Source organism: Canis aureus, chromosome 17 (assembly GCF_053574225.1).
Source record: "Canis aureus isolate CA01 chromosome 17, VMU_Caureus_v.1.0, whole genome shotgun sequence".
Classification (NCBI taxonomy): domain Eukaryota; kingdom Metazoa; phylum Chordata; class Mammalia; order Carnivora; family Canidae; genus Canis; species Canis aureus.
In genome coordinates this window covers 32,136,208-32,161,142 of record NC_135627.1, presented here as the reverse complement: position 1 = coordinate 32,161,142, position 24,935 = coordinate 32,136,208, and the positions used below count along the sequence as shown (strand labels likewise).

The 24,935-nt window shown below is 41.8% G+C and overlaps 1 protein-coding gene and 1 long non-coding RNA gene across 11 annotated transcripts in view; one reads left to right on the top strand and one right to left on the bottom strand.

The window, feature by feature from the left end:
- Positions 1-21,754, bottom strand: part of TBC1D4 (TBC1 domain family member 4) — a 176,239-nt gene extending 154,485 nt beyond the window's left edge. For all 10 annotated transcript variants that reach the window (XR_013355706.1, XR_013355705.1, XM_077855367.1 and 7 more), the window contains exon 1: positions 21,233-21,754. Coding sequence is in view for 8 of the 10 variants with exons in the window: in XM_077855367.1 (XP_077711493.1) it covers positions 21,233-21,739 (507 nt within the window). In the remaining 2 variants the exon portion in view is untranslated. The remainder of the gene's footprint in view (positions 1-21,232) is intronic.
- On the top strand, positions 21,183-23,860 carry LOC144287895 (uncharacterized). Its single transcript, XR_013355707.1, has 3 exons — positions 21,183-21,307; positions 23,473-23,528; positions 23,616-23,860. It is a non-coding gene; the product is annotated as an uncharacterized LOC144287895 (long non-coding RNA).
- Positions 23,861-24,935: the final 1,075 nt, after the last annotated feature.

Here is a 24,935-nt window from a genome sequence, read left to right as displayed (position 1 = left end):
TAAGAAATACCTGGGATGTTTACAAACATAATTCCCAGTTGCTTTCTATAGAAATTCAGTAGGTCTGGGGTGAAGTCTAGAAATATATTTTGTCTAACAAGCACCTGAGGGGATTTGTATAAGCATGTAAGTCTGAGAACAGCACTCTAACTAAGACCACTAAATTTAATGTATACACCTTAGGTAGAAAATCTTTTGGCTATATTGATGACAAAACCCTCAATGCTTCCATAAAGCATAACAAACAAGGCCTTCTTTTTTTCCTCATGCTTACAAAAGGATACAATAAGATAAAAATCTACATAAGTGGAGACACTGAAGATAGGGACTATCTAATATTTCGAGAAAGAAGGGTCAAGCAAATGACTGTGGACTCCTCTAAGGGCTTATGAGACTGACACCATCTCCGGATTGTATGACCTTGCCTTTCAAACCTAGAAGTACAAAGAGAAAGCAGGACATCAATTTAAATTGGAATCTTGTTTCCCATAAACCTTTCAGCCATTTTTTTAGTTCAACAATCTCCTTACCGACCTCCACCACTACCCTATCTCCTGTCACAATCTGTCCCTACTGCAATTCCCCACTTTCTACAAGTCCTCATAATTACCAGCTTACCCACTCAGCACACCTGTCCTTGCCAGCAGGTCCCCAGGTTGGTCACACTCAGTGATCACTCCAGACCCAGCAGGAAGCAAATCAGTTTTGTTTTGTTTTCAACCAGCCTAGGGTAAGCACTGCCTTAGCTTCAAGGTCATCTTCATTTCCCTAGTTCTCTGCATTCTGCTCTCAAATACAAACCTCTCTGCCTTTCTTTCCTGTCCCCCAACACTGATCTGATACCAGTTCATTCCCAATTTCCTTTTGGCTAAGCTGATACCTGATTCCTTATCTTTATCTTCTCCAAATACATTTTTGGTTGTTTGGCTTCTCTTTCTATGGTTCCTTCATAAAAGTGTGTTTATGCCTGACCACTACAATGTAATGACAACAACTTAATAATAAATAAATCACTACCATGTGCTTCCTTTGTTTGCATTATCTCACTTCTTTTTCATAATCCTGTGAGATAGGTACTAACATTATCCCTACTTTATAGAAGAGAGGAAGAGACTTAGATTAAGTAATTTGCAAATTCTCCCAATTCCAGTTAGTCTCTATAGTCTGGCACAAGTCTTTTTCTTGCTTTTCCTCCTCCAAAATACATGCATATACTCTACCCCACTTCCTTTCTATATAAATACAGCATTTTTGGGATCCCTGGGTGGCGCAGCGGTTTGGCGCCTGCCTTTGGCCCAGGGCGCGATCCTGGAGACCCGGGATCGAATCCCACGTCTGGCTCCCGGTGCATGGAGCCTGCTTCTCCCTCTGCCTGTGTCTCTGCCTCTCTCTCTCTGTCTGGGACTATCAAAAAAAAAAAAAAAAAAATATATATATATATATATATATATATATAAATACAGCATTTTTTACCCAGTTCTGTTCTGAGGACCTATATCCTTTCTCTGCATTCTTTGTCTTAAAAAAGTGGTAGAACCATTCCCCGCCTTTAATTATTTAACATTTTCCCTGTATGTCTTTTCTCTTCCAACTGCAGTATAAAGCTCTTTAAGGTACAGGTCAAATGTCACACTTCTTATATCCCTGGACACATGGTACAGACCCACTCAGGAAGAAAACACTCCAAAAGAATCAACAACAACAACAAATATATATTCTATATATGTGTGTGTATGAAATTATTTCAACAAAACACATAATGAATGCTCCATACATATCAGTCATTGTGCTAGATGCTCAAGATACAAAAATGCCACTGTCTCTACTTTCAATGAGCATACAAACCAGTGGAGAGAGGCTTGAAAATAAACAATAAGAATACTAGAGAACTGCTGTAATAAAGTTATAAATAAGTATGGGAGTGTAGCAGAAAACTCCACTTTCAAATAGGGGGCGGGGATTTTATAGAAAAGGAAGTGACATGGGGCGCCTGGGTGGCTCAGTTGGTAGCATCTGCCTTGGGCTCAGGTCATGATTTCGGGGTCCTGAGATCCAGTTCCCTGCTCAGTGGGGAGTCGGTTTCTCCCTCTCCATCTGCCCCTCCCTGCCACTCGTGTGCGCTCCTTCTCTCTCTCTCTCTTTCTGCTCTCTCTCTCTCCCTCAAATAAATAAAATCTAAAAAGAAAAAAGGAAGGAAAAAGAAAAAGGAGGTGACTTTTGAGGAGTGTGTGTAAAGATCAGGACACCACATTCCCAGGATGCTGGATAAAAGGACATTCCCAACAAAAAGACCAGGTATGTGAATGTAAAGATGTGAAAGGCCAAGTGAGCATGACAAATGATGGCCAAGTTCAGAGAAGCCTGGAAGACAAAGGTGGGATGGAGGAAGGGACATTGGGTAGAACTGTAGCCATGTTAAAAAGTTTGGGTAGAGCCAAATTCACCCCTTCAGTGACTAGTCTTACAGACTGGACACTAGCACTATGCAATATTAAGCTGCACAGATTCATGTTTCCATGAATTCATGGAATTCATGTTTCCAACATGGTTTTTCATCATCATTTTCAATACCACAATAATTAGTTAAGCCACTAGCTTACAAGTATGCATCTAATATTGTGCTGGATATTTGGGAGACAAGTAGGTGTCTGTACCACAGGAAATAAGCAGCAAAGCAATCAGGAGCTCATATTCAGTTTACCACATTTTTTTTAAAGATTTTATTTATTTATTCATGAGAGACACTGAGAGAAAGAGGCAGAGACACAGGCAGAGGGAGAAGCAGGTTCTCTGCAGGAAACCCAATGCAGGACTTGATCCCAGGTCCCCAGAATCATGACCTGAGCTGAAGGCAGATGCTCAACCACTGAGCCACCCAGGCGCCCAGTTTACCACTTTTTAAAACTTATTTTCATGCTTCATAGAATCTACAATACATAATGGCATAAAGAAATTTGAGTAATGGCTTAAAAGAAGAAAGATTTAAAGACTGTTTTTTACCATATTCCAGAAGGGCTCCAAGTGAAGGACTGTGGATTTCAATTACCATAAGATCTCAAGCTCCTATTTCCATATATAATGGAGCTATTAATTTCTTTAATACTATAGCTTCCAAAATTACTAGGTGGTATAAACTGACAGCCCTACCAAGATGTTCTTTCAAAGTGGCATTATCTTTCTGAGCAATTCAGAAATCACCATGAAGTCTTTTATTTTTCTTATTTAACTTGGCTAAATCCATAAATGCTACGTCCTTCATAGAAATTTTAGAATGACAGAAAAACCATTAAAATGTCCTAATCACTAAGTTCTTTATCTCCTACATACAAGTGGATGTATTGATTTTTAAAAGTCAACAGATTAAGAGTGACGCTTCATTAAAGAACAAAAACCTACCAAAAAAAAAAAAAAAAAACAACCCTTAAGTGTTAATTATGTCATTTTTCTTTAAATTCTAGCACCAGGCCCCGAAGCTTCCACATTCCTGGACACTAAGTGCACATGTCATGTTAGGGAATATGAAGCGCTGCACAAATGCCCGGCCAACAGCCTCCCCTCATAATCAATGCAAGCACATGCTACTCCTACTATTTACCTGTTTCTGTAGAAATGACTTAAACCTCTTTCTTCCCAGCTGCTAACTTGCTAATCTTACACTTGACTGACCTCAACCAATATTTGTTAATGGCCATGGTGGAGCTGATAACAATGGTGGTACCAAGGAAATTCAAATACTCTAACAACTGCAAGATAGTCGTGGCTTCCACCGTATAACACTTAACCAAAAATCATCCTCTACAAATCCTACACTGACACCATTATATTTTTTCTCAGATGAACTAATTTTTAAATATAAAATCCACTTCAATTAATGGACAGCAAACTGAATCAAAGGAACAAATGCAAATGTGGCCAGTGTTCTAAAGCATAATATGATACCTAAGATAACTACCCAAGTATGTATTACCTCAAAAATAAGTTAAGCAAAGAGAAGAACTCTATTTAACCTTGCTTTATTTCTGGGGATGTCAAATCCGAAACCTATGTCTTACTAAGTAGAAGAGTTAATAGGTTGCCTCCTTCCAGGACTAAATGTTTTCCGTCCCCCACTCATAAAGCTATGAAGGCAGAGATTAGGGGAGAGGGGGAACATGAGATGAAGCAAAGCTAAATTTCCCTCAAAATGCCTGAAGCATCATTTTCCAAAGCTGAGAGCATCATTACCACCTAGGGCCAATTGCCTGGCTGCCAATGCAACCACAAATGACCATAAATAAAGCCTTAATTACATTAATTAGAGCAATTGCTTCCTGCTGAGCATCTCATTATTCAGGGGCCCTGTCTCAGACTTGGAGCCAGTTCCTCCTTGGCTCACCCAATCCCAGACATCTCACTTCCCCATTGCTTTTAACACTGCTCCTAATTATGCTTCAGTGTCCTTGACCCATTTCTTCTCCAAGACCCCTCTCACTATCTGACAACAGATGTCTACTACTATTATCTAGCTTTGACAGAGCAGGGGTAGTAATGTCCATGCAACAACTCTAGAACATGATCTATGACTAGAGGCTGGTCTACCACCCGATTTCTTATGGAACTTACCCAGCTACTGATATGTAAAGTGAAATTTTAACAGCTGTTCAAGTAACAAATATTCTAATAACCATCAAACACGTAAATATTGTGTAAACTATTAAGACACTCTCAATATTGCCAATACGCCTTCAATCACAGACAGTGTGTGACTATCACTGTAGAAAGAAAACATGTAACAGTGTGACCAGAGGTAGTGTCATGATGGCAGCTGAGGAGTTTTAACAACACTGTGCTGTGTCCTGAGCTTAAGTTAACTGAAATTGGTTCCTGGAATTGTAATCAAAAGCCTGGCAGGGTAAGGGGCCCAGCATCCCTGATAGCAGTGGTTTCCCAAATTAGCTACATGCAAGTGCCAAGCTGGGTACAACCTGGTTACTGGTTCTTAAACAGATCCCTACATCTCACCCTAGAGATTCTGATTCAACATATCTAGGGAAAGGCCCAAGAATCTAGTAGACATGTATACTTCTCTTAAGCTCTGCAGGACATTCTTATGTCCAATCAGGTTGAAAAACACCGAAGTAGCACCCTCCCCACTCCTGCTGAGTCTAGTTTCACTGGCCCCGATGTTGGTGAAAATGGTTAGCAATGCTTTGGAAATCATAATTGCTGATGGAAGGATGCCATTTCTCTCAGGTATCTTTAGTCAGAAAAAGTGTGCAAATCATTGCTGAGATCCAGCCCTCTCATTTTACAAATGAGCACTCCTGATTTTACTCCTGAAACCTATTTCTTCTCCACTCCTCCTACCAGCTTTCCTCACATCTATAAATGGTATCAAACCCACCCATAAAGAAAGAAAGAAAGAACGAAAGAAAGAAAGTCAGCAAACTTGGTAATCATCCTTAATTGTAATGTCCACAAGGGGCCTTCCCTGACTCATCTCTTGCTTTTGGCTATATGTAGCAAAAAGCCCAACTCAACTCACATAAACTGAAAAAGTCTGCAGGCAGGTGCTAATCTGGCTTGTTCCTATCAGAGTTCAGATGCAGTTTTCCAGTCCTCTACAGACTACCCAGCTCATTTTCATCATCACTCTCACGGTGAAATAACAGTTTCATGTTTTTTTTGGGGGGGGGGTCGGTAATAGAATTTTTTTAAGATTTTTATTTATTTATTCATAGAGACAGAGACAAAGACACAGTCAGAGACAGAGACACAGGCAGAGGGAGAAGCAGCTCCATGCAGAGAGCCCGACGTGGGACTCGATCCCCGGTCTCCAGGATCACACCCCGGGCTGCAGGCGGCGCTAAACCGCTGCGCCACTGGGGCTGCCCAGTTTCAGGTTTTAAATCTATACACAACAGCCAAAGAGAAAACTTTCTTAGGAGCCCCAAGCAAATTTCTTCCTCTTGCTTTGGCACAAACTGATACATTCCCTGGGACCACTGGAGCTCCATGTACAAACTCATCAATTGGCTTGGGCCTGGATTTCTGGACAAATCAATGGCATTTCCCACATTGGGGCTGCTGCTGGGGCCAGCTTTCCTGTATGTAGCACTTGGACTGACTGGCAGAAGGAGAGAGAGCTAGAAAAACATAAGATGTTATTAAGAGAGCTAGAGAATCTACCTACCACATGACCCAATCTAGAGTAAGTTTTCTCCTCTTATTCTCTCAACAGCACCATATTTCTTTACTTCACAGCATTCTTTACAATTTGATATTGGATACTTATGGATATGTAGATAACATTTACACACTAGTTAGTACATGACACTGTTCTAAATGCTTTGAATGGATTCACTTCATCCTTACCACAACGCTATCATTCTCATATTACAGATGAGGAGTTCAAGGTACAGAGAGGTGTGAGAACTTGCCCAGGACTATGGAGCCCACTCACGGTGGAGCCTTGGGTCCCAGCAATCAGACTATAGAACCCAGGCATTTAGCAATTACATTACACAGTTCTTTTTACTTAGTTCTGCCTCAATCCTCCACAAAACTATAAGATCCATGAAGCAGGGAATGCATCCGTTTAACAAACCACTCCATATCTGTAATACCAGGCACACAGGAAACATTCAATGCACCTAATAACTGAACAAATGAATAGACAGTTGAAAGAATGAGTGAATGCATGAATGAATGGATGAGCAAAGGAACAACTAGAAAAACCATGATCCATATTAACATTGTTCATATTATATGATTATTTATGGAAGAGTGGGATCTAGAGCTTCAACTTCCTGTGTCAGGTCTGGCTTCTGTAGCTGAAGGCCTGTTATCTCTGTTCCATTTGGTCACACCTGCATAGTCAATAATAAATGGTCTTTTCTCCTTTGCAAATGAAAATTCAAGCAGGAGTCAGTCACTTCTTTTGAGACAGATTATACATGAACATGTTCAAAAGAGAGAATGATAAAAGAATGGGATTTTCCTGCAATTACCCTAATTGCAGTAGACAAATAAACATTTTGTTCATTGCAAACAAGACTCAAAACTGAAAATATGGGACACCTGGGTGGCTCAGCAATTGAGCAGTTGCCTCAGCTCAAGTCATGATCCCAGGTTCCGGGATCGCGTCCTGCATCGGGTTCCCTGCAGGGGACCTGCTTCTCCCTCTGCCTATGTCTCTGCCTCTCTCTCTCTCTCTCTCTGTCTCTCATGAATAAATAAATAAGTCTTTTTAAAAAAACTGAAAATATGTACAAAGCCCTTTGCAGTATCAGGTACTGAGGAAATTAAACAAACATTTTTTAAATCAACAATTTTTAGTAAACTCATAGGTTTAAAGTCTCCACTTGATTCATGGCAATCTAAGTATACATAAAGTGTTGCTGTTAATTCTCTTTCATGGTGGCAGCATGACTTTTAAATATGAATCATCTGGAAAATGTAAGCAGCTAAGAAAAAATTACAGGGCATACATATGTCATTTCCCACCATCAAAGTCCAGAATTAATTCTGCTCTCCCAAGAGGAATCATAGCGAAATCACAGCAAACAAGGTTTCCAGAGAAACTATTAATTGGCATAATCACATGCACACAAAAGCTGTTAACCTGACTGGTTCCTAGGTAAATGGGGTAATGTATTATGACTCAAATCCAGTACTAACAAATATCCATTCCCATTCCCAGTGTGTACAGTACAGCTTCTCCCTCTACAGAAGTGACTTGAGTTTGTTCTCCAATTCAAGAGAAAAGAAAACCACCTCACTAAATGGGCAAACACGTTAGGAAACTATGTATGTTTATCTTTTGCCTTAATAAGCAGCTATATTTACTGTTTCAAATAATGTACAATTAGCAATGTCTACATCTTCAAATGGGCATACTAATGGAAAGCAGGTTTCTTTTTATTTTTTTAAGATTTAATTGATTTATTCATGAGAGACATAGAGAGGCAGAAGGAGAAGCAGGCTCCCTGCAGGGAGCCTGATGTGGGACTCATCGTTGGACCCAGGATCATGCCCTGAGATGAACGCAGACACTCAACCACTAAGATGCTCTGGAAAGCAGGTTTTAAAGATCAATTTAAGCATTAATAAAGGACAAGGACAAACTCTTGAGAAACTCATTTAGAAAACACACTGCCTCACCAAAGGAGCAAAATGGAATCTCCTACCCCATGCAAGGCACCAAAAGTTGAAAAAAATCTGGAGGTAAGTAATGCTCAAAGACATACCTAAAGATAATGAAGGAGTAAGGAGGAAATACCCCTTCTGAGGAAGAGGCAAGTGCCTATATTTATAAAGCAAATGACTGTGGCACTTTTTACTTTTTTTTGGAAAAATACAGCCATCTTTCCTTGTGTTGTTTTCTTTAAAGTGGAACCTACAGGAACACTGCAGAACATGGATACCATCATACTGGTAGCCTGGCTCATACCAAATGGTCACTGAAAACTATCATCAATCTAGTTAATTGTTCTTATTAGAAACATTACATAGGGATCCCTGGGTGGCGCAGCGGTTTGGCGCCTGCCTTTGGCCCAGGGCACGATCCTGGAGTCCCGGGATCGAGTCCCGCGTCAGGCTCCTGGCATGGAGCCTGCTTCTTCCTCTCCCTGTGTCTCTGCCTCTCTCTCTCTCTCTCTGTGACTGTCATAAATAAATACAAAATTTAAAAAAAAAAAAAGAAACATTACATAAAATGAATACAAGGACATAATTACCCTGTCACAAGGGCACACTCTTTAAGCAAATAAAGAAATCCAGAATATAATCCTACATCTTATTATCGATCAATAGTTTATTATAAACATGGGTCATGGTTTTGTCCTTTCTCACCCCTGGCCACACCCTGGTGATCTCCTTTCTAGCCCTATCTTTCCCTTTTTGATTAAAAGTTCTGAATACCTATTAGGCCTTCCCTGCCCTTTCTAGGCTTAAAAACCAGGGCCTAAAAAAAAAAAAACCAGGGCCTTAGGAATTGGTTAATTTAGGTTTGGGAATAAAAACTTACAGAAGCCATCCAAAGCATTGTGTAATTAAATAGTTTTCCAAATGAGATCATACTTCCATTGAGAAGCTTAAATAACTGAACCGTACTGAAACTGAAGAATAATCCAATTATTGCAAGCATATATTCATAATACCACTCTTGCTGATCATCTTCCAGATGCCCAAATGCTTGACTCATGTGCAACGAAAAGACCATGAAGACACTTGTTCTCATGTTGGCAGCTTCAGTATACTTCCCGTGGTTTGATGGGGAAAAAACAGTCCATCTTAAACTAGTCTAGAAATTAAACTAAAGTGACACAATTTACTTATGTTTTTTTAAAAAATGCCTTCATTATAATGCCACTTAATATTATAAGCAGTATGATGTATCTAAAATATAGACATTCAAACAAAAAATAGAACTGCAAATGATACAATTAACCCTTGTTAAAGTTAACAATTAAAGGTAACAAATATGAGAACATATACACACACATCCCTGCAAACAGACTTTAAACTCTTGGGAGTAGATTTAAATTCTTGGAGGGCAGGTACTGATTCTTTTTTTTTTTTTATAAATATAAAAAATAGTAAAAGGGAATAAAGGGGAAAGGAGAAAAATGAGTGGGAAATATCAGAAAGGGAGACAGAACATGAGAGACTCCTAACTCTGGGAAACGAACTAGGGGTGTTGGAAGGGGAGGTGGGTGGGAGGTGGTGATGAGTGGGTGGCGGGCACTGAGGGGGGCACTGGATGAGATGAGCACTGGGTGTTATTCCAAATGTTGGCAAATTGAACACCAATAAAAAATAAATTTATAAAAAAATTCCTGGAGGGCAGGTACTGATTCTTAATTTCAATCTGTCAGAATGAATCTCTACTACAGAACTAGGTCCCAGGCATACAGCCATGAGCAGACAAGAAGAGCTCTCTCCCTAAGAAGCTTACATTCTAGATGGTGACGTACCCCCAGAAAGTGTTTTTAAAAATTAATCTTAGGGGCACCTACTAGGCTCAGTGGGTAGAGTGTGCGACTCTTGATCTCAGGGTCGTGAGTTCAAGCCCACATTGGGCGTAGAGCTTCCTTTAAAAATAATAATAATTTTAAATGTGTTAGTGTCAAAAGGAAAACAAATAAATGGTTGAGAGAGAAGTGAAAAACTGGGATACCTATCTACTTTAGATAGTCACTGGAGGCCAATCTGAGTAAAGGACATTTGTGACTTAGGCAAAGAACTGAGATCTGAAAAGAAAAAAAAAAAAAAAAAAAAACAAGAAAGAAATGAAATGTATGTATTATTCTGAGTGCAAAGGAAACCTCATCTGGTTTGTGTTTCACAAGCACCACTCCCGAGGCTCCATGAAGAAGTGTCAGACAAGAGGGCAAGAGCTGAGCAGGGAAAACAGCTGAGAGAACAGTCCCAGTACGACATCACAGCGGTTACATGTATGGTGGCTGTAGTGGTGGAGAGATGTGACATGTTAAAACTAAGTTTTGGAGGCTGAATCAACACAATGTCCCTCCAGAACTGCAACTGGATAGTGAAAAGTAGGACTCACATATAAACCCTTGGCTTACCAGCATCAGCAACTACATAGTCAAGTAAGCTTTTAGAAACTGAAAAAAGCTGGAGTTCAGAGAAAAGAGTTGGGCTATCTCAATAAATGTAGGGGCCATCAAAAAAATTTACAATTTAGAAAATGCATGGGGTTTGGAATCCCAGATCTGCTGCTTGCTAGCTTGTGTCCTTAGGAAAATTACAGATTTTGTTTTCTCACGTATAAAATGGAGACAAAAAAAAAAAGAAAAAAAAAAAAACTATTTCAAAAGTATTGTCTAGAGCAGAAGTCCGCAAACTGCAAAGGGCCAAATGATAAAGATCTTAAGCTTGGTGGCCATGGAGTATCTGTCCAAAGTACTCAATCCTGCCATTATAGAAAGCAGCCACAGACAATACATAAATAAATGAGTGCAGCTGTGTTAAAATAAAACTGTATTTCAAAAATAAAGGCCATAGTTTGCCAACCCCTGTTCTAGAGCAGTAGTTGTCAAGGGTAATCCTGGACCAACAGTATCAGCAGCACCTGGAACTTGTCACAAACACAAATTCTGGACCTCACCCAAGACTTACCAAATCAGAAATTCTAGGGGTGGGGTCCAGCAATCGGTTATCATCACAAACCTCCCAGGTGATACATGCTTAAAGTTTGAGACCTCATGATCAAGAAAATAAATACAGAGTGGTTAGAGCTATTATTATTATTACTAGCATTACTGTTACTAACCTAGCTCCTAGAAGTTTAGAATATAATTCCCAAAGACATAACCAAATGCTGGATAATTATGGTAGATCAAGAAAAAGAAAGAAAACAAACTGTTAAAAATATAAGGTGGATTAGGTAAGAATACTTGAGAAATTAAAAATTATTTTTTAGGCTCTTTATTCTGAAGAACTCCAATATTTTCTTATATATTAATTAAGACAGATTTTATTTAGTCTTGTTCACAATCCTCTTGTCAAAGTAAATAATACAATTTCAAATATATATCCCCAATCTGACTTCTATGAGAAACAAACGTATAATGCCAATTAACTCCCAGATCCCTAAAAGCATATTATTCTCTGTTGCGAATATTCTAGTCTCTATCCTTACAACTAACACAACTGTACTTACACGAACACAGAATAAGCAAATTTATCAAATGCCATTTATTATTTCAACCAAATAATCTGACCTCTGGAAAAGTTTTAGAATCAATGGGAAGTTAAAATATAAAGGGCAATGTCAAAAAATAGCATATAATATCCATTTTCATATTGCTTTTAATACTAGCATTAGAAACCAGAGATCTGCCTATTGAAAATGCCTCAAAATAAATAGAATTACAGATGAGTGGTGCCTAGCTCGCTCAGTTGGTAGAGCATGGGACTCTTGATCTTAGGGTTGTGAGTGCAAGCCCACATTAGGTGTCGATTACTAAAAAAAATAATAAACTTAAAAAAAAAGAATTATGGATGAACATAGAGGGATCATCCCCACTATTACCACTAGGCTATGCCCATGTCATCAGGCCTTTGCAAAATTTCACATGAAAACTAAAATAAAATCAATACACAATCGTTAATAGCCTAGGAAGAAGCCAACAGGAAATGGCAAGGACTAGCTTCCAGAACCAGAAAACAATTCAATCAAGCAAACAGTGCATAATATTTAAAGAGCTAGGCAACAGGCACTGGCTCATCTTCAGAGTGAACAGCAGGATCGAGGAAGTCCAGCACAGAGTAATGAGGTATCCCAACAGGCACAGAGCATGCTACTGGAGACTTAATGGAAAGAAATATTTAGAAAACCAAGCAGGAAGGCCATCAGCATAATATTAGGTAAACTCAGGAAAATCTCCCAGGCTGCCCAGCTAATGAGAATGAAGTGCCTGAAACCAGGGCAAGAGGTTAATTGAAAAAGTTAGGAGCCATCTAGGGCCTGAAAACAAATTTGCTTCTTGGTTTGTAAAAGCCCTAGGTCATAAATGTATTTGTCCAAATTGTATAACCTACTACTGAAAATGTTTATGAGGATACAACGGTGAGATGCAAAAGAATGCCTGATTTTGTTAAACTGGAAGTACAGTTTGACTTAGAAACTAAAATTGATAAACTCCTCAAAAGTTATTTAATATTGATAGTAAAAAGTCCCATGGTTCTAACTGTGAGAATTTTAGAAATTCATGTAAAAACTCACAACCGTTTCAGAGTGGAAACTATTGCACTATTAAGGGAAGCCACAAAGTAAAAGAACTGGAGCAGCAAATTTAGGCTACTATATTTAGCTGGGAAAATCCCATTACTTGGAGATCCTCTTTCCAAACCAACCTCTTAACAAGATATAAAACTTGGAAGGGATCAGTAACTTAAAAAACAGTAACTCCCATATCCTTTTGGTGGGGCTGCAGAAACCCATGTTAAGATGATCTGAAATTAAACTGGCCAAAATTTTAATCCCACATTTTTTCACTTTCTATCATATGATTATAGATTATCAGGGATACATTAAATAACACCTGAAAATTTAAACCCAGAGTTTTCCAAACTTATGGGTTGTTCAGTATCTTTTCAAAGGTAACTTGGGACTTACATTATTATTTCATTGTTAGTTTATTTAAATATGTTCAAAAAACCTAGATAAAAATTTCATATGTTTATAGCTGTAGTTTTTAAACAACTCTGAAGCCAAAATCAATTTACAAAATACCCACATACACAAGTATAAAATCAGTAACATGTATATTAACAACCTAAATTCAATGTGATAAAAGATGTTATTTTTCAAAACAACAGGACTATGGCACAGCACAAGGTTAGCATGCCAGTGTTACTATGGACTTTGTGATTTTTTTCTAAACCACTTTTCTCTACTGGAACTCCTGCAAAATCATACATTTGCCCATCAAGTCACTAGGCTTTATTTGACTTTAAATTTTACATATTCTTGGGGTGCCTGGTTGGCTCAGTCCATTAAGCATCTGCCTTTAGATCAGAGGAATCAATCCTGGATCCTGGAGTCCGGCTCCCTGCTCAGTACCACTTCTCCCTCTGCCCTTCCCTGCCTCTCTCTTCCCTCCTCTCTCTCTCAAATAAATAAATAAATAAAATCTTTTTTTAAATCTATGTATTCTTTTCTCTTTAACCTAAGGTAATTATGATAGCACAACTCGCTTGATTGCATATGTTTTATAATGATGTAAGTGCATTATTTTTATATCTTATGATTTTATACTTTATACTACATAATTGAATACTTTCATATTATAATACAGTTTAATAGTTCATATTTTATACCTTCTTATACTTTAGAGTGTTTATATACTTTATGATTCTATAAAATATATTCAAATGTGTAGTTGTACCTGTTTTTAAATACATATCTTAACAACTATATTATTTTCTAAACTTATTCTAAATTTTTATTCTAAACTGTACTTACAGAAGTTACAAAGAGGCTACCACAGTTTACTTCCCCACTTTCCTAAGGACACCACGTAAAAGATATACCAGTTCTGGGCACCTGGGTGGCTCAGTAGGTTAAGCATCTGCCTTTGGCTCAGGTGATGATCCCAGGATCCTGAGATCAAGCCACACATGGGGCTCCCTGCTTAGCGGGGAGTCTGCTTCTGCCTCTGCTCCTCCCTTCTGCTCGTGCTCTCTCTCTGGCACACTCTCTCTCTCAAATAAAATCTTAAAAAAAAAAAAAGATATATCAGAGTTCAACTTCTCTAGCCTAACAAATCATGTACACCTTTTACTTCCCATTAAAACAAAAAAACATATTAGCATAACTATAACCAAGCAGGCACTGAGCATTAATTATTATTTTATAAATTTAACAAGCATATTTAACTGTGGATATTTTTAATATAAAAGTGGAGAAAAAGTAGACAAATACTGCATGATCTCACATATGGAACCTAAAAAGTCAAACTCATAAATGCAGAGAGTAGAATAGTGGTTGCCAGAGGCTGGGGGATGGCAGAAATGGAAAGATGTTGGTCAAGGGTATGAACTTTTAGTTATGCAGGATGAATAAGTTCTGAAGGTCTAATGTACAGACTATAGTTCATAATATTACATTATATACCTGAAATTTGCTAAAAGTAGGTTTTAAATGTTCTCACCACACACACGCAAAAGATAGCCATATGAGGTGATGGATACACTAATCAGCTTGATTGTGGTAATCATTTCATTTGACATATATGTTGAAATATCACACTGTCCCTTTAAATATATTTTTTTATTTTTAAATTATACTTAAAGCTGGAAAACAAAATAACACTACTATATTAAAAAAAAGAGGGGAAAAGTGATTGTAGAAAAGTTTATAACACTAAAAGCTCATTTTTCAACAACTGCATTCTACGAAAGACAAGAAAACAAGCTTTATTTTTTTTCTTAAAAGATTTTATTTGACAGAGAGAGAGAGCGAGCACAAGCTAGAGGAGAGGCATGAAGAAGGAGAAGCAGGCTCCCTGCAGAGCAGGGAGCTCGATGTGAGGCTCAATCCCTGGACCTCGGGATCATGACTTGAGCCGAAAGGCAGAAGCTTAACCAACTGAGCCACCCAGGTGCCCCAGAAAACAGACTTCAGAATCTGTCTGCCTGAACTGGAAACTGCTTCTACTATTACAAATAGTGTGTCCTTAGGGTAACAATGTAACCTTTCTATACCTCAGTTTTCTCATCTATAAAACAAGAGGAATACTGGTACATACTTGGCACAGTTACTATAAAGATAAAATGTGATAACCTAGGAAAAGCACTAACGGCAGTACCCTCACCCAGCAAAAGCTCCATAAACATTTGCTTTGAAGGAAATGCATGGAAAAGCTACTCAGATAGACATACTATGGTGTATGGTATCACATTATAACCTTAAAATTAACAAGACATTGACATCCTTCCTTAGTTGATGCTTCCAATTGAGTTATTAATAAGTCATGTTGACCATATTTCCTGCTCAGTAATTCTGAATATACTACTAAATTAAATTATAACTGATCTGTCCCTCATTTTACAAGGGGCTACATCTAAGTAGCTACATATCATCTTGGTTCAGACAAGCCAACATAGCCCAAATGAAATGAAATAGCCTGAGTGGCTTAGCTGGGTAAGTGTCTGCCTTTGGCTCAGGTCATGATCCCGGGGTGCTGGGATCAAGCCCTGTATAGGGCTTCCTGCTCAGTGGGGAGTCTTTTTGTCCTTCTGTCTTTCCCCTGCTTATGTGTGCTCACTTTCTCTCTCAAATAAATAAAACAGCCATCTAGATGATTTTAACAAAACAAATACCTGGGACTGAAAAAAAAAAAAAATGAGCAAACATTGTTTGCAATAATTATTCAGAGTGGCCATCATCTTATTCCCCAAATTGTCAACTATTTCTTTTAGCCTGATTTTTTTTTTTTTAAGATTTTATTTCTTTAGATTGAGAGAAAGTGTGAGCAGAGGGAGGGGCAGAGGGAGAGGGAGAGAGAGAATCCCAAGCAGTCCCCATGCTGAGCACAGAGCCCTGTGCAGGGCTCAATCCCCAGCCCCTGAGAGACCCTTGCCTGATTTTCTTAACAGCCAGTATATCAAACATGCTAAATGCTGTTATTTCTGGATATGAATATATAAATTTTTAATTTTTACAAAATCTTATCATAATTTAACACTGGGACATACTCTGAAAAAAATATTTATTCCGGCAGCCCAGGTGGCTCAGCCATTTAGCACTGCCTTCAGCCCAGGGCATGATCCTGGAGACCCAGGATTGAGTCCCACATCGGGCTCCCTGCATGGAGCCTGTTTCTCCCTCTGCCTCTCTCTCTCTCTCTCTTTCTCTCTCTCTCTCTCTGTGTTCTCATGAATAAATAAATAAAATCTTAAAAAAAAAAAAAGAAAGTGGGGGGGAGAAGGAGTCTGTTGTGTGTTTCAACAAGCCTTTACAGGTAATTCTGATGCCTACTCAAGTTTGAGAACCAGATACTGAACAGTTTCAATCTTCATTATAACTAACACTCCTTCACAACTGGAAGGCTCTGGGCACACATTTTTTACCTTTCCCCCAGATATCAAGGTCAAGATTCTATCACAGAGTGGAGCCCGGACAAATCAACCTCCAAATCAAATGAGGATTGGGGGGCGGGGGGGTAGGCAGAGAACACAAAAGTGACTACAGCAAACAGGAAGTTAGAGAGATCTACCTGTCTAGAATGGCATATACTACTCAGAAAGCAGAGATAAAAATGTCAAAACTTCCAGATTTCTATTTCTCTAGTTTTCTGACCAGCATATCCCCATCAACAGTGAGTAAGAACTTCTGAGAATGACCTTTTGAAAATTATCAACAGAATTGAAAATTGGTTATCTGAAAAAAGCTCAGAAAATACTAGTTTAAGAGGAGAGAAAAAAACTAAAAAGTTAGAGAAGTCAGAGCTCAAATATCCTGATGTCAAATTCATTCTTAAGAATTTTAAGAACAGGGGATCCCTGGGTGGCTCAGTGATTTAGTGCTTGCCATTGGCTCAGGGCGTGATCCTGGAGTCCCAGGACTGAGTCCCACGTTGAGCTCCCTGCATGGAGCCTGCTTCTCCCTCTACCTGTGTCTCTGCCTCTCTCTCTGTGTGTCTCTCATGAATAAATAAATAAATAAAATCTTAAAAAAAAAAAAAAAAAGGATTTTAAGAACACAATTTGTAAAATCTCTTTGAAATTACATTCTTGCAAGCTTCAAGAAATATAAACAAAATCAACAAAAATTATAGCAATCATGTTTTTGTTTTTTAAATGATTGCTCATTCTATAATCTTGAAATATAATTTTCATGCAGAGTCTCATGCAAATGATAATTAACACCTTTAATCTCTAACAATATTTATAAACACTAACAACTTTTTTTCATAAGGTAAAACAGACATGAGATAATTTCTGGTTTTTAATTGGGAAATTGAGATAATGCTATATAGTCTCTTCCTGAAAGTAGATAAAGATCAAAATTCTAAGCATATCAGTGACCTACCCTAGATTTTAGATAGAGGATCTATTCTTGGTTCCTCAACCAGTTTTAAGTCTATAATTCAATTTATGCCAGTGGGATTTTTTAAATTACGTACAGTTAAGTACTTTTACTAATTCAAATATGCAAGTTCGGCTGAAATGTGCTAAGGCTGACATTCCTTCTGTGCAGGACCACACAGGCTTGAATAAATGGGAAACAATCTGCACAGGTATATATTTGATCTGGAACAGGTTAATTTGTGCCTGATCCCCACCTTTCTTTGCCCCTGGGAGAAATAGCTCTTCATTAGGCCATTCTGGCTGAGTGCTCCTTCAGACTCACAAGGTTAGGTTGACTCTGACCCCCCCCCCCCAGGAGTGGGGGAGCCAGAGGGCACATTACTATGGCAACTCCCCACAACAGTCCCAAGCTATTAGCACAGCACTCCCATCTCAGAGGTCACATGTAAATCCAGCCCCCAAAAGATATGAGCAGATAATTCTGCAAAACCTTATCATTTCATATATGGAAACTATAATATCCATCTCAGTGGCTGGGCATGAACACAAATTTTGCCATTTAGCTGAGGTCACTGTATATCCTGGTGTGACCTACGCAGTCCAGGTTTATACTTGTCGTGTCTGTGTAACTATTAGTTGTGCCCCTGTTCTCAATAAAAGTCACCCTAGATTAGGGGCACCTAGGTGGCTCAGTCAGTTAAGTGTCAGACTCTTGATTTTGGCTCAGGTGGTGATCTCAGAGTTGTGGAATCCAGCCCTGAGTTGAGCTCCCCGCTCAGATGGAAGGCTGCTTAAGATTCTCTCTCTTTCCCTCTGCCCCTCCCCTCACTCATTCTCTCTTTCTCAAATAAATAAATCTTAAAAAAAAAAAAAAAAAAAACACCCCAGACTAAACAATGAATTATATGGCCATCCTACAGAAAGCCCTGTTTCAGAAAAGGGACAAGCATAAGAGAGAAACCAGAGGCAAATTTATTCACGGATGTTTGCAGGCCTACTGCTCTATGCTACCTTCCATACTTTGTTTAGTGACCAGAGACTCTTTTAACAATGATCTTAAAGTCCAACTAAATAATTCTCTCCTTCAAATTTAGAACTCAGGGGTAAAGCAAACAGTAGGTCTTTTCTCTTCTTATTTCAAAGGTGCCAAGAACCATCCAGACCCTACTCTATAGGTTTCTATAGGCTACTCACACCCCTAGATGGTAACAATGTGAGGAATCCATACCTTTAACAACTTCAGCTATACAATTATCACTTCTGAGAATATAACTTACAAATTCTTCCCCCAAAATGGCCCTAACTCTCCCTACCATGACGGCCATGTCAAATGAATCCAGATGCTCAAATGGAAAAGTGGCAAAAAGCACAGAGTGTCTGATGACTGCACTTGTCCATTCAACAAATATTTATGAAAACAAAGTGGTAGCCCTTAAATCTCTGAACGCCAAACCTCAGATGTGTTTTGTTTCGTCCAGATAGGAATCTTAAATGTTTAAAATGTTTGCTAATACTTTAAAACATGAAGTCATACATAAAAATCCACTTCCACTCTTGGGAAATCAGAAGCTCTGGCAACACCATGCTTGTATCTTGTTAATGCAATTTGCAATTGGCGCTGAAGAACTCCCTGGAGAAATGACCAACACTCCATGGTCCTTGGTCCTCACTTAACCTCAACCTCTCTCAACAAAATCCCAAGCATTTGAGTTTGCAACTCTGATATATGGCTGGAGATAATCCTTAATGGAACAACATCTGGCCTTTCAAATTAAGGATCCTCTACCAGGGATTCTGTGTTCAGAGTAAACTGGAATCCATATCTTTAGATCAAAGACTCAACTGGGAAATGGCAATAAACAGGAAGAGTTAGGGTTTTTTCTCTTTTATCAAAAGGACATATGGTTGCCACTGTTCCTACAGGATCAAAAGGGAGAAAGGAGCTTAAGCATGTTATTATTCGTAAAATAACATCATTCTCAACCTCAAACACCTAAATGTATAATTAAGGTTTAAAAAGAGAGGGCATATTTTTAATTGATCCCCTAACAATGTATCTGACACTGTCAAGAATTCAACAGCCACTGTCAAGAAAGTGCCATGACCCATAAACAAACTTTAACCCCGAATGAAATTAGCAATGACGTGTCACATATCAGATCTGAAAACAATAACATAAGCTTTAACATAAACTACCCAAAATCATAAAACATTCCTTACAGTCCCATATAAATGCAACTTCTTATCTTCCTACTGATAGAACCAAAAAATCTTAATAAAAATAGTGATAACTTTCAGATGAAAAGAACATGCTGCACTCCCATTTCAACAGAGGTGAAAGCTAAAAACAAGCTTCACAAAGTGAATTTCATATTCATTACAGTTGGAATGTTGAGATAATTTTTAGAAAGGTATTTTAACATACATCTAACAGCGGTGATATAAGTTAAAATTGCTCTCTTCATACTGGGAGTTCTGGATGTTAAGGTATTCAACTAGCTTATGAAATAACTGATGAAATCTAAGACGATTTTCTTCAATTCAGCTGCAGGCCTTTTGTGAAAAACTGGACAGTCTTTCAATTACAGACACTAACGAATTTTTTTTTAAAGCCTCATTTTATATCTTTCTCCTTTGACAATTATTAATTGCTCAGCTACCAAAGGAACTGCCACAGTTTGCAACTGAGACTGTATATTTAGACGGTATTATTTTTGTGAAGAATCTAAAGTACTTGGCAAACATCAAAGAACTACTTTTTAGGATCGCATTTGGGGGTGGGGAGGGCTTATCGCGTAGTAAACACTCTTTACACTTTTATTTTAAAACCAGTTTTCAAAGCCACAATCACTGTCACAAAGTTTTGTTTAGAGTCCTCTTGCCATTAGAGAAAGGGGCGTGCCTCTCTTCAAGGAAGTAAAAACGCAGTTTGGTAACAGACACCTCAAATGTAATGCTTCTTTAGAAAAAATTTAATGCTTCTGATATATTGTAATATTGGAGAACTATTAGAAAACAGATTTGGGCCTCTTTTAGGACACTGCTTTTTTAAACCACCCAAGCTGGTATTGATTCTGTCTCCATCCAGTCTTTAAAAACCTGCACACACACTCACACACACACTCACACTCACACTCACACACACACACACACAGCTTTCCTTCCACTCAACATCTAAACGCAGATTCGTGCTGTCCTGACAATCTGACATCCTCGTCGACTAACTTTCCCCTAAACCCCGCTCCCAAATAGCCTCACAAGCCCCCAGCCCTGCGGCTGCTGCTGAGACCCGACGCTCCAGCAGGGGTAAGACGCAGGAGGCGACCAGCGCGGGCGCGGGGCGAGCGCGGGCCCCCTGGGAACCCAGCCCTGCCGGGGCCTCCCCGCGCGCGCGGGACGCACCCCCTCCCCCGGGCCCAGGCCGGCTCCCCCCGCGGGCGCGCCCCCGCCGCCCCCCGCCGCTCCCCGCCGCTCTCCGCCCCGCTCAGCCCCGCTCCGTCCCGCCCCGTCCCGCCGGCGCCCGCGGGTCCTCGGCGCGGGCGGGGAGGACGCTCGAGCGCGCCACGTGGAGGGCGCGCGGCGGGCGGACCGCGGCGGGGCAGCCTCCGCTCCAGCCCCGCGGCTCCTCCCCCTCCCGCCCCTCCCCCTCCCCCGCCGCCCCTCCCCCTCCCCCGGCCCCCCGCCGTCTTGCCTGGTTGGGGTCCGTGGCGCGGAAAACGTGGCAGGCCGTCTGCGACTCGGGGTCGTCGGGCTGCGCCTTGATCAGGTAGGCAAAGTAGGTGAGGTCGTGGCTGTTGTGCACGAAGCGCGAGATGTGCTGCGCCTTGTGCTCGAAGATGAACACCGCGGGGCTGGGCTGCGCCGCCGCGGGCCCCACGCCCCCCGCGGCCCCGACGCCCGCTGCCCCCGGCGCGGGGACGCAGCGCAGGAAGGGCGCGCTGAGCACCAGGAGCACCTCGCGGGCGGCCGGCGCCCCGCACCCGCCCGCCTCGGGCTTCTGGCCGCGCCGGCGGATCTCGGCCATGAGCCAGGGCAGCATGGGCAGCGTGGTCCTGCGGTCCAGGCACGACCCCCCCACGTACCACAGCCGGAACCGCTTGTCGCCCGGCTTCCCGGGGCCCGGCTGCGCGGGGGCGCCCGGCTCGGGCTCCAGGGGGTGCGGGAACGGCTCGTCCTGCACGCAGCTCGGGGGCTCCATAGCTCGCGCCTCCCGGGCCCGGGGGCGGCCTGGGCGTGCCGCGCCGCGCTGCGCCGCGCCCCCGACCCGCCGCGGGAACCGTGCCGAGCACCGCCGCGGCGCCTCAGCGGCCCTGCCCCATGCGGCACTTGCCCCGGGGCGCCTCCCCCGCGGGGCGCCCCGCAGCCGGACTGGCGCGGGACGGCGGGCTAAGCCGTCATCCTGCTCCGCGGGGCCAGCGCCCGGGCCGCGCCGCCGCCTCGCCCCCCGGCCCCCGGCCCCCGGCCCCCGGCCCCCTCGCTCCCCGGCTCCCTCCCTCGCTCCCTGCCCGCGCGCCGCCGGGCGCCGCCTGCTCCAGCCCTGCAGAGCCGCTGCGGCCGCCGCGCTCCCGGGGCAGGCGGGGAGGCCGGCGGAGGCGGGGCGGGGAGTGGGCCGCGGGCGGGCGGGGTGACTCGGGGCGGAGCTGACTCCTACCCGGGTGACCGGCTGTCACCTGGAAGGTCGGGGCGGCGGTCCTCGGGGAGGGCCTGCGCGCTCCGTTCCACGGGAGACTGGCGACACCGAAGCCCCCCCGCCCCCCGTGGCCGCGGCCCGGCTCGCCGCGCCGCTCCTCCCCTCCGTCCCCGTCCCCCCCCCTCGCTCCTTCCTTCCTTCCAGCCTGCTGCTACTTTAACCCGGCCGCTACCCCGCCTCCCGTCCGGCGGGCGCAGAGCGTCGCCTGCCTGTAGAAGCTTTTCTGCGAAGTCGCCTCTCCGCCCCTTCCTCCGGCCGCTGCCCCAGCCCGCCCCCGGGGCACCGCGCCCCCCGGGGCGCCGGCACTGCCCGGCCCCGCGCGGCCCCTCTCGCGGCCCCTCTCGCGGCTCGCGGACCTCTCCGTCCCCGGTGCGCCTCTGCTGCCCCCTGCAGAGGGGCCCCTCTCGGGCGGGCATTGGGATTTCTTTTTTTACGAACGGTATTTGCGTGGTTTCGGTGCTTTCTGAAGTCTGCACGATATCTGAATCTTATTTCCAAATAATGCCCAAAAGAATCCCATTTTATGCATTTGATCTACCCAGTTCAGACGTAGTGTAGAGGCTTCTCGTTCTTGTAAGACGTAGTAAAAACAGACTTCCGAAGAACCGAGAAGACGTTTTAGGGATAATTTGACCATTCTAACTTTTTTTTTTTTTTTTAATTCATGAGAGACAGAGACAGAGAGAGAGAGAGAGGCAGAGACACGGGAGGAGGGAGAAGCAGGCTCCAGGCAGGGAGCCCGACCCAGGTCTCCAGGATCACGCCTTGGGCCGAAGGCAGGCGCCCAAACCGCTGAGCCACCCAGGGATTCCCCCTCATTCTAACTTTAAAACAGAAAGAGAAGTATTCTTTTTTTCACTTTAGCAAATCGGATCCTCGTTCTTTCTGCTCCTACTGGATTATGATGAAGAATTCCATAAGTAAACAAAATAAATGGAAACACACTGAAAGTTCCCAGTTTTCCCCAAAGTACTTACAGGAAGAATGAAAACCCAGAACCCAAAAGGTTTATTACCGTTTTTAATGGTATGCTCACTTTCTGTAAAGTCCTGAACTATTTTTTTATCCTCTTTATGTAAAAGAACTATGACCAGTTGCCATTATTCCTATGCTGAATTTTTGGGGTGCATCCTGGTGGTTCTCCTATAAATAAGCATATAAGTTCCAAGATAGAGACCTTATTGATTGTTTAGGTTTAGTCATTTGATTTAACCACTCTACCACTTCTTTGTGCAAAACAGACCCATGTCTTCAAGAAGCAAAGTTCTTGGAAAGTAGACTGAAACCAGAGTTACTGGTAAGGTTCTAGACTTATTTTGGCAGTGAAGTAACTTGGGTCAGGTCTTAAGTTAAAGCATTTAATTGCCAGTGGTCTCTCCTCCAGCCCACTCTTCCCCTCCAGTGGTCATCATGGAAAGCTCTCCTTTGCTCCTGATCAAAGCCGAGAATGCTGAGCCAACACGGGGACCCCAAAAATCTCCTGGGCCCACAACACACTTCTTAAGAGTGAAAAATAAACGCTTTGGTTCTCTTAAGCAACTGAGATTATGGAGTTGTTTGCTACATTGTTGTTAATCTATTCTGTCCTGTCCAATAAAATTATTATACTGTAGTATATATCTTCTATAACTTGTTTTGTTATCATTTATATATTTGGATTTATTACATGCATGAACTAGATAGTAAGTTCTTACCACTATTGTGGCACCTGTAGGACCCTACAGAATTATATGCACAGTCCATTATATATTTGATCACTGAATTTCTAAAAAGGTAAGAGGACAAGACACGATTTTTAAATGTTTGGTAAAAATTATAAGAACATGCAAGTCAATGATGTTTACTAAATGGTGGAGCAGGAAATCAACCTCTGACCCTCGACCCTTCCATTCTCAACTCCACCTCGCCTCCCCCCCCAAAAAAAGGGGGGGGGGGAATGTGTTCAGAAAAACATTTCCAATAATCTGCAAGACATACCTCCTGAATAGCCTTGGAGGTACCACCATCTATGATACCTAACAGTGAACTCTTACTTTAAACAAAAAAATAATTATCTTCTAACATCCCAGTCTAAATCAGTGGTGTCAGGGTTAATTAGAAGTGATAACATCTGGTCAAATCCTAGTGAAAAATTCATACCGCATGAGAAATGTAAGGGCCTGAGCTAGTGTGGTGGCTTAAGCCTGGAAAGGTTTGTTAGCAATCTCTTAGTTTCTTTGCTGCCAAGCACTTTGTGCTCTCTCTATCCCTCTGACTCCCTTTTTCTCTTCATTCTGTGCCACCGCCCAATATCTACTTTTTCTCCCTGCTTAAAAATCTCTAAATGACACATTTTCTAAAGCTCAAAACACAAATCTTGCTAGTCTTCTATCTGTGGCTCCTGTCTCCCCTACTCCCACATCCACTTAGCCTCTCTATCCACAACCACATAGGTGCTCACTCTCTATGAGGCACACTCTCTATAGGTACCCTCCTCTCCCAATGGCTCTTCCTATCACTCCTCAACTCTGGTGAAATTCTCCTGCCACCAATCCTTCATGACTTGAATACCCATTTATTGTTCAAGACCCAACTCAACAGTCCCTCTTCTGTGAAGATGTTTCTCACCGCCCCAGTTAGTGGCCCTCTCCTCTTTGTTCTTTTTTAATGTATTCCACTATTATAGCTCTTAATGCATTCTTTGTAATTATCAGGTGATTTATCT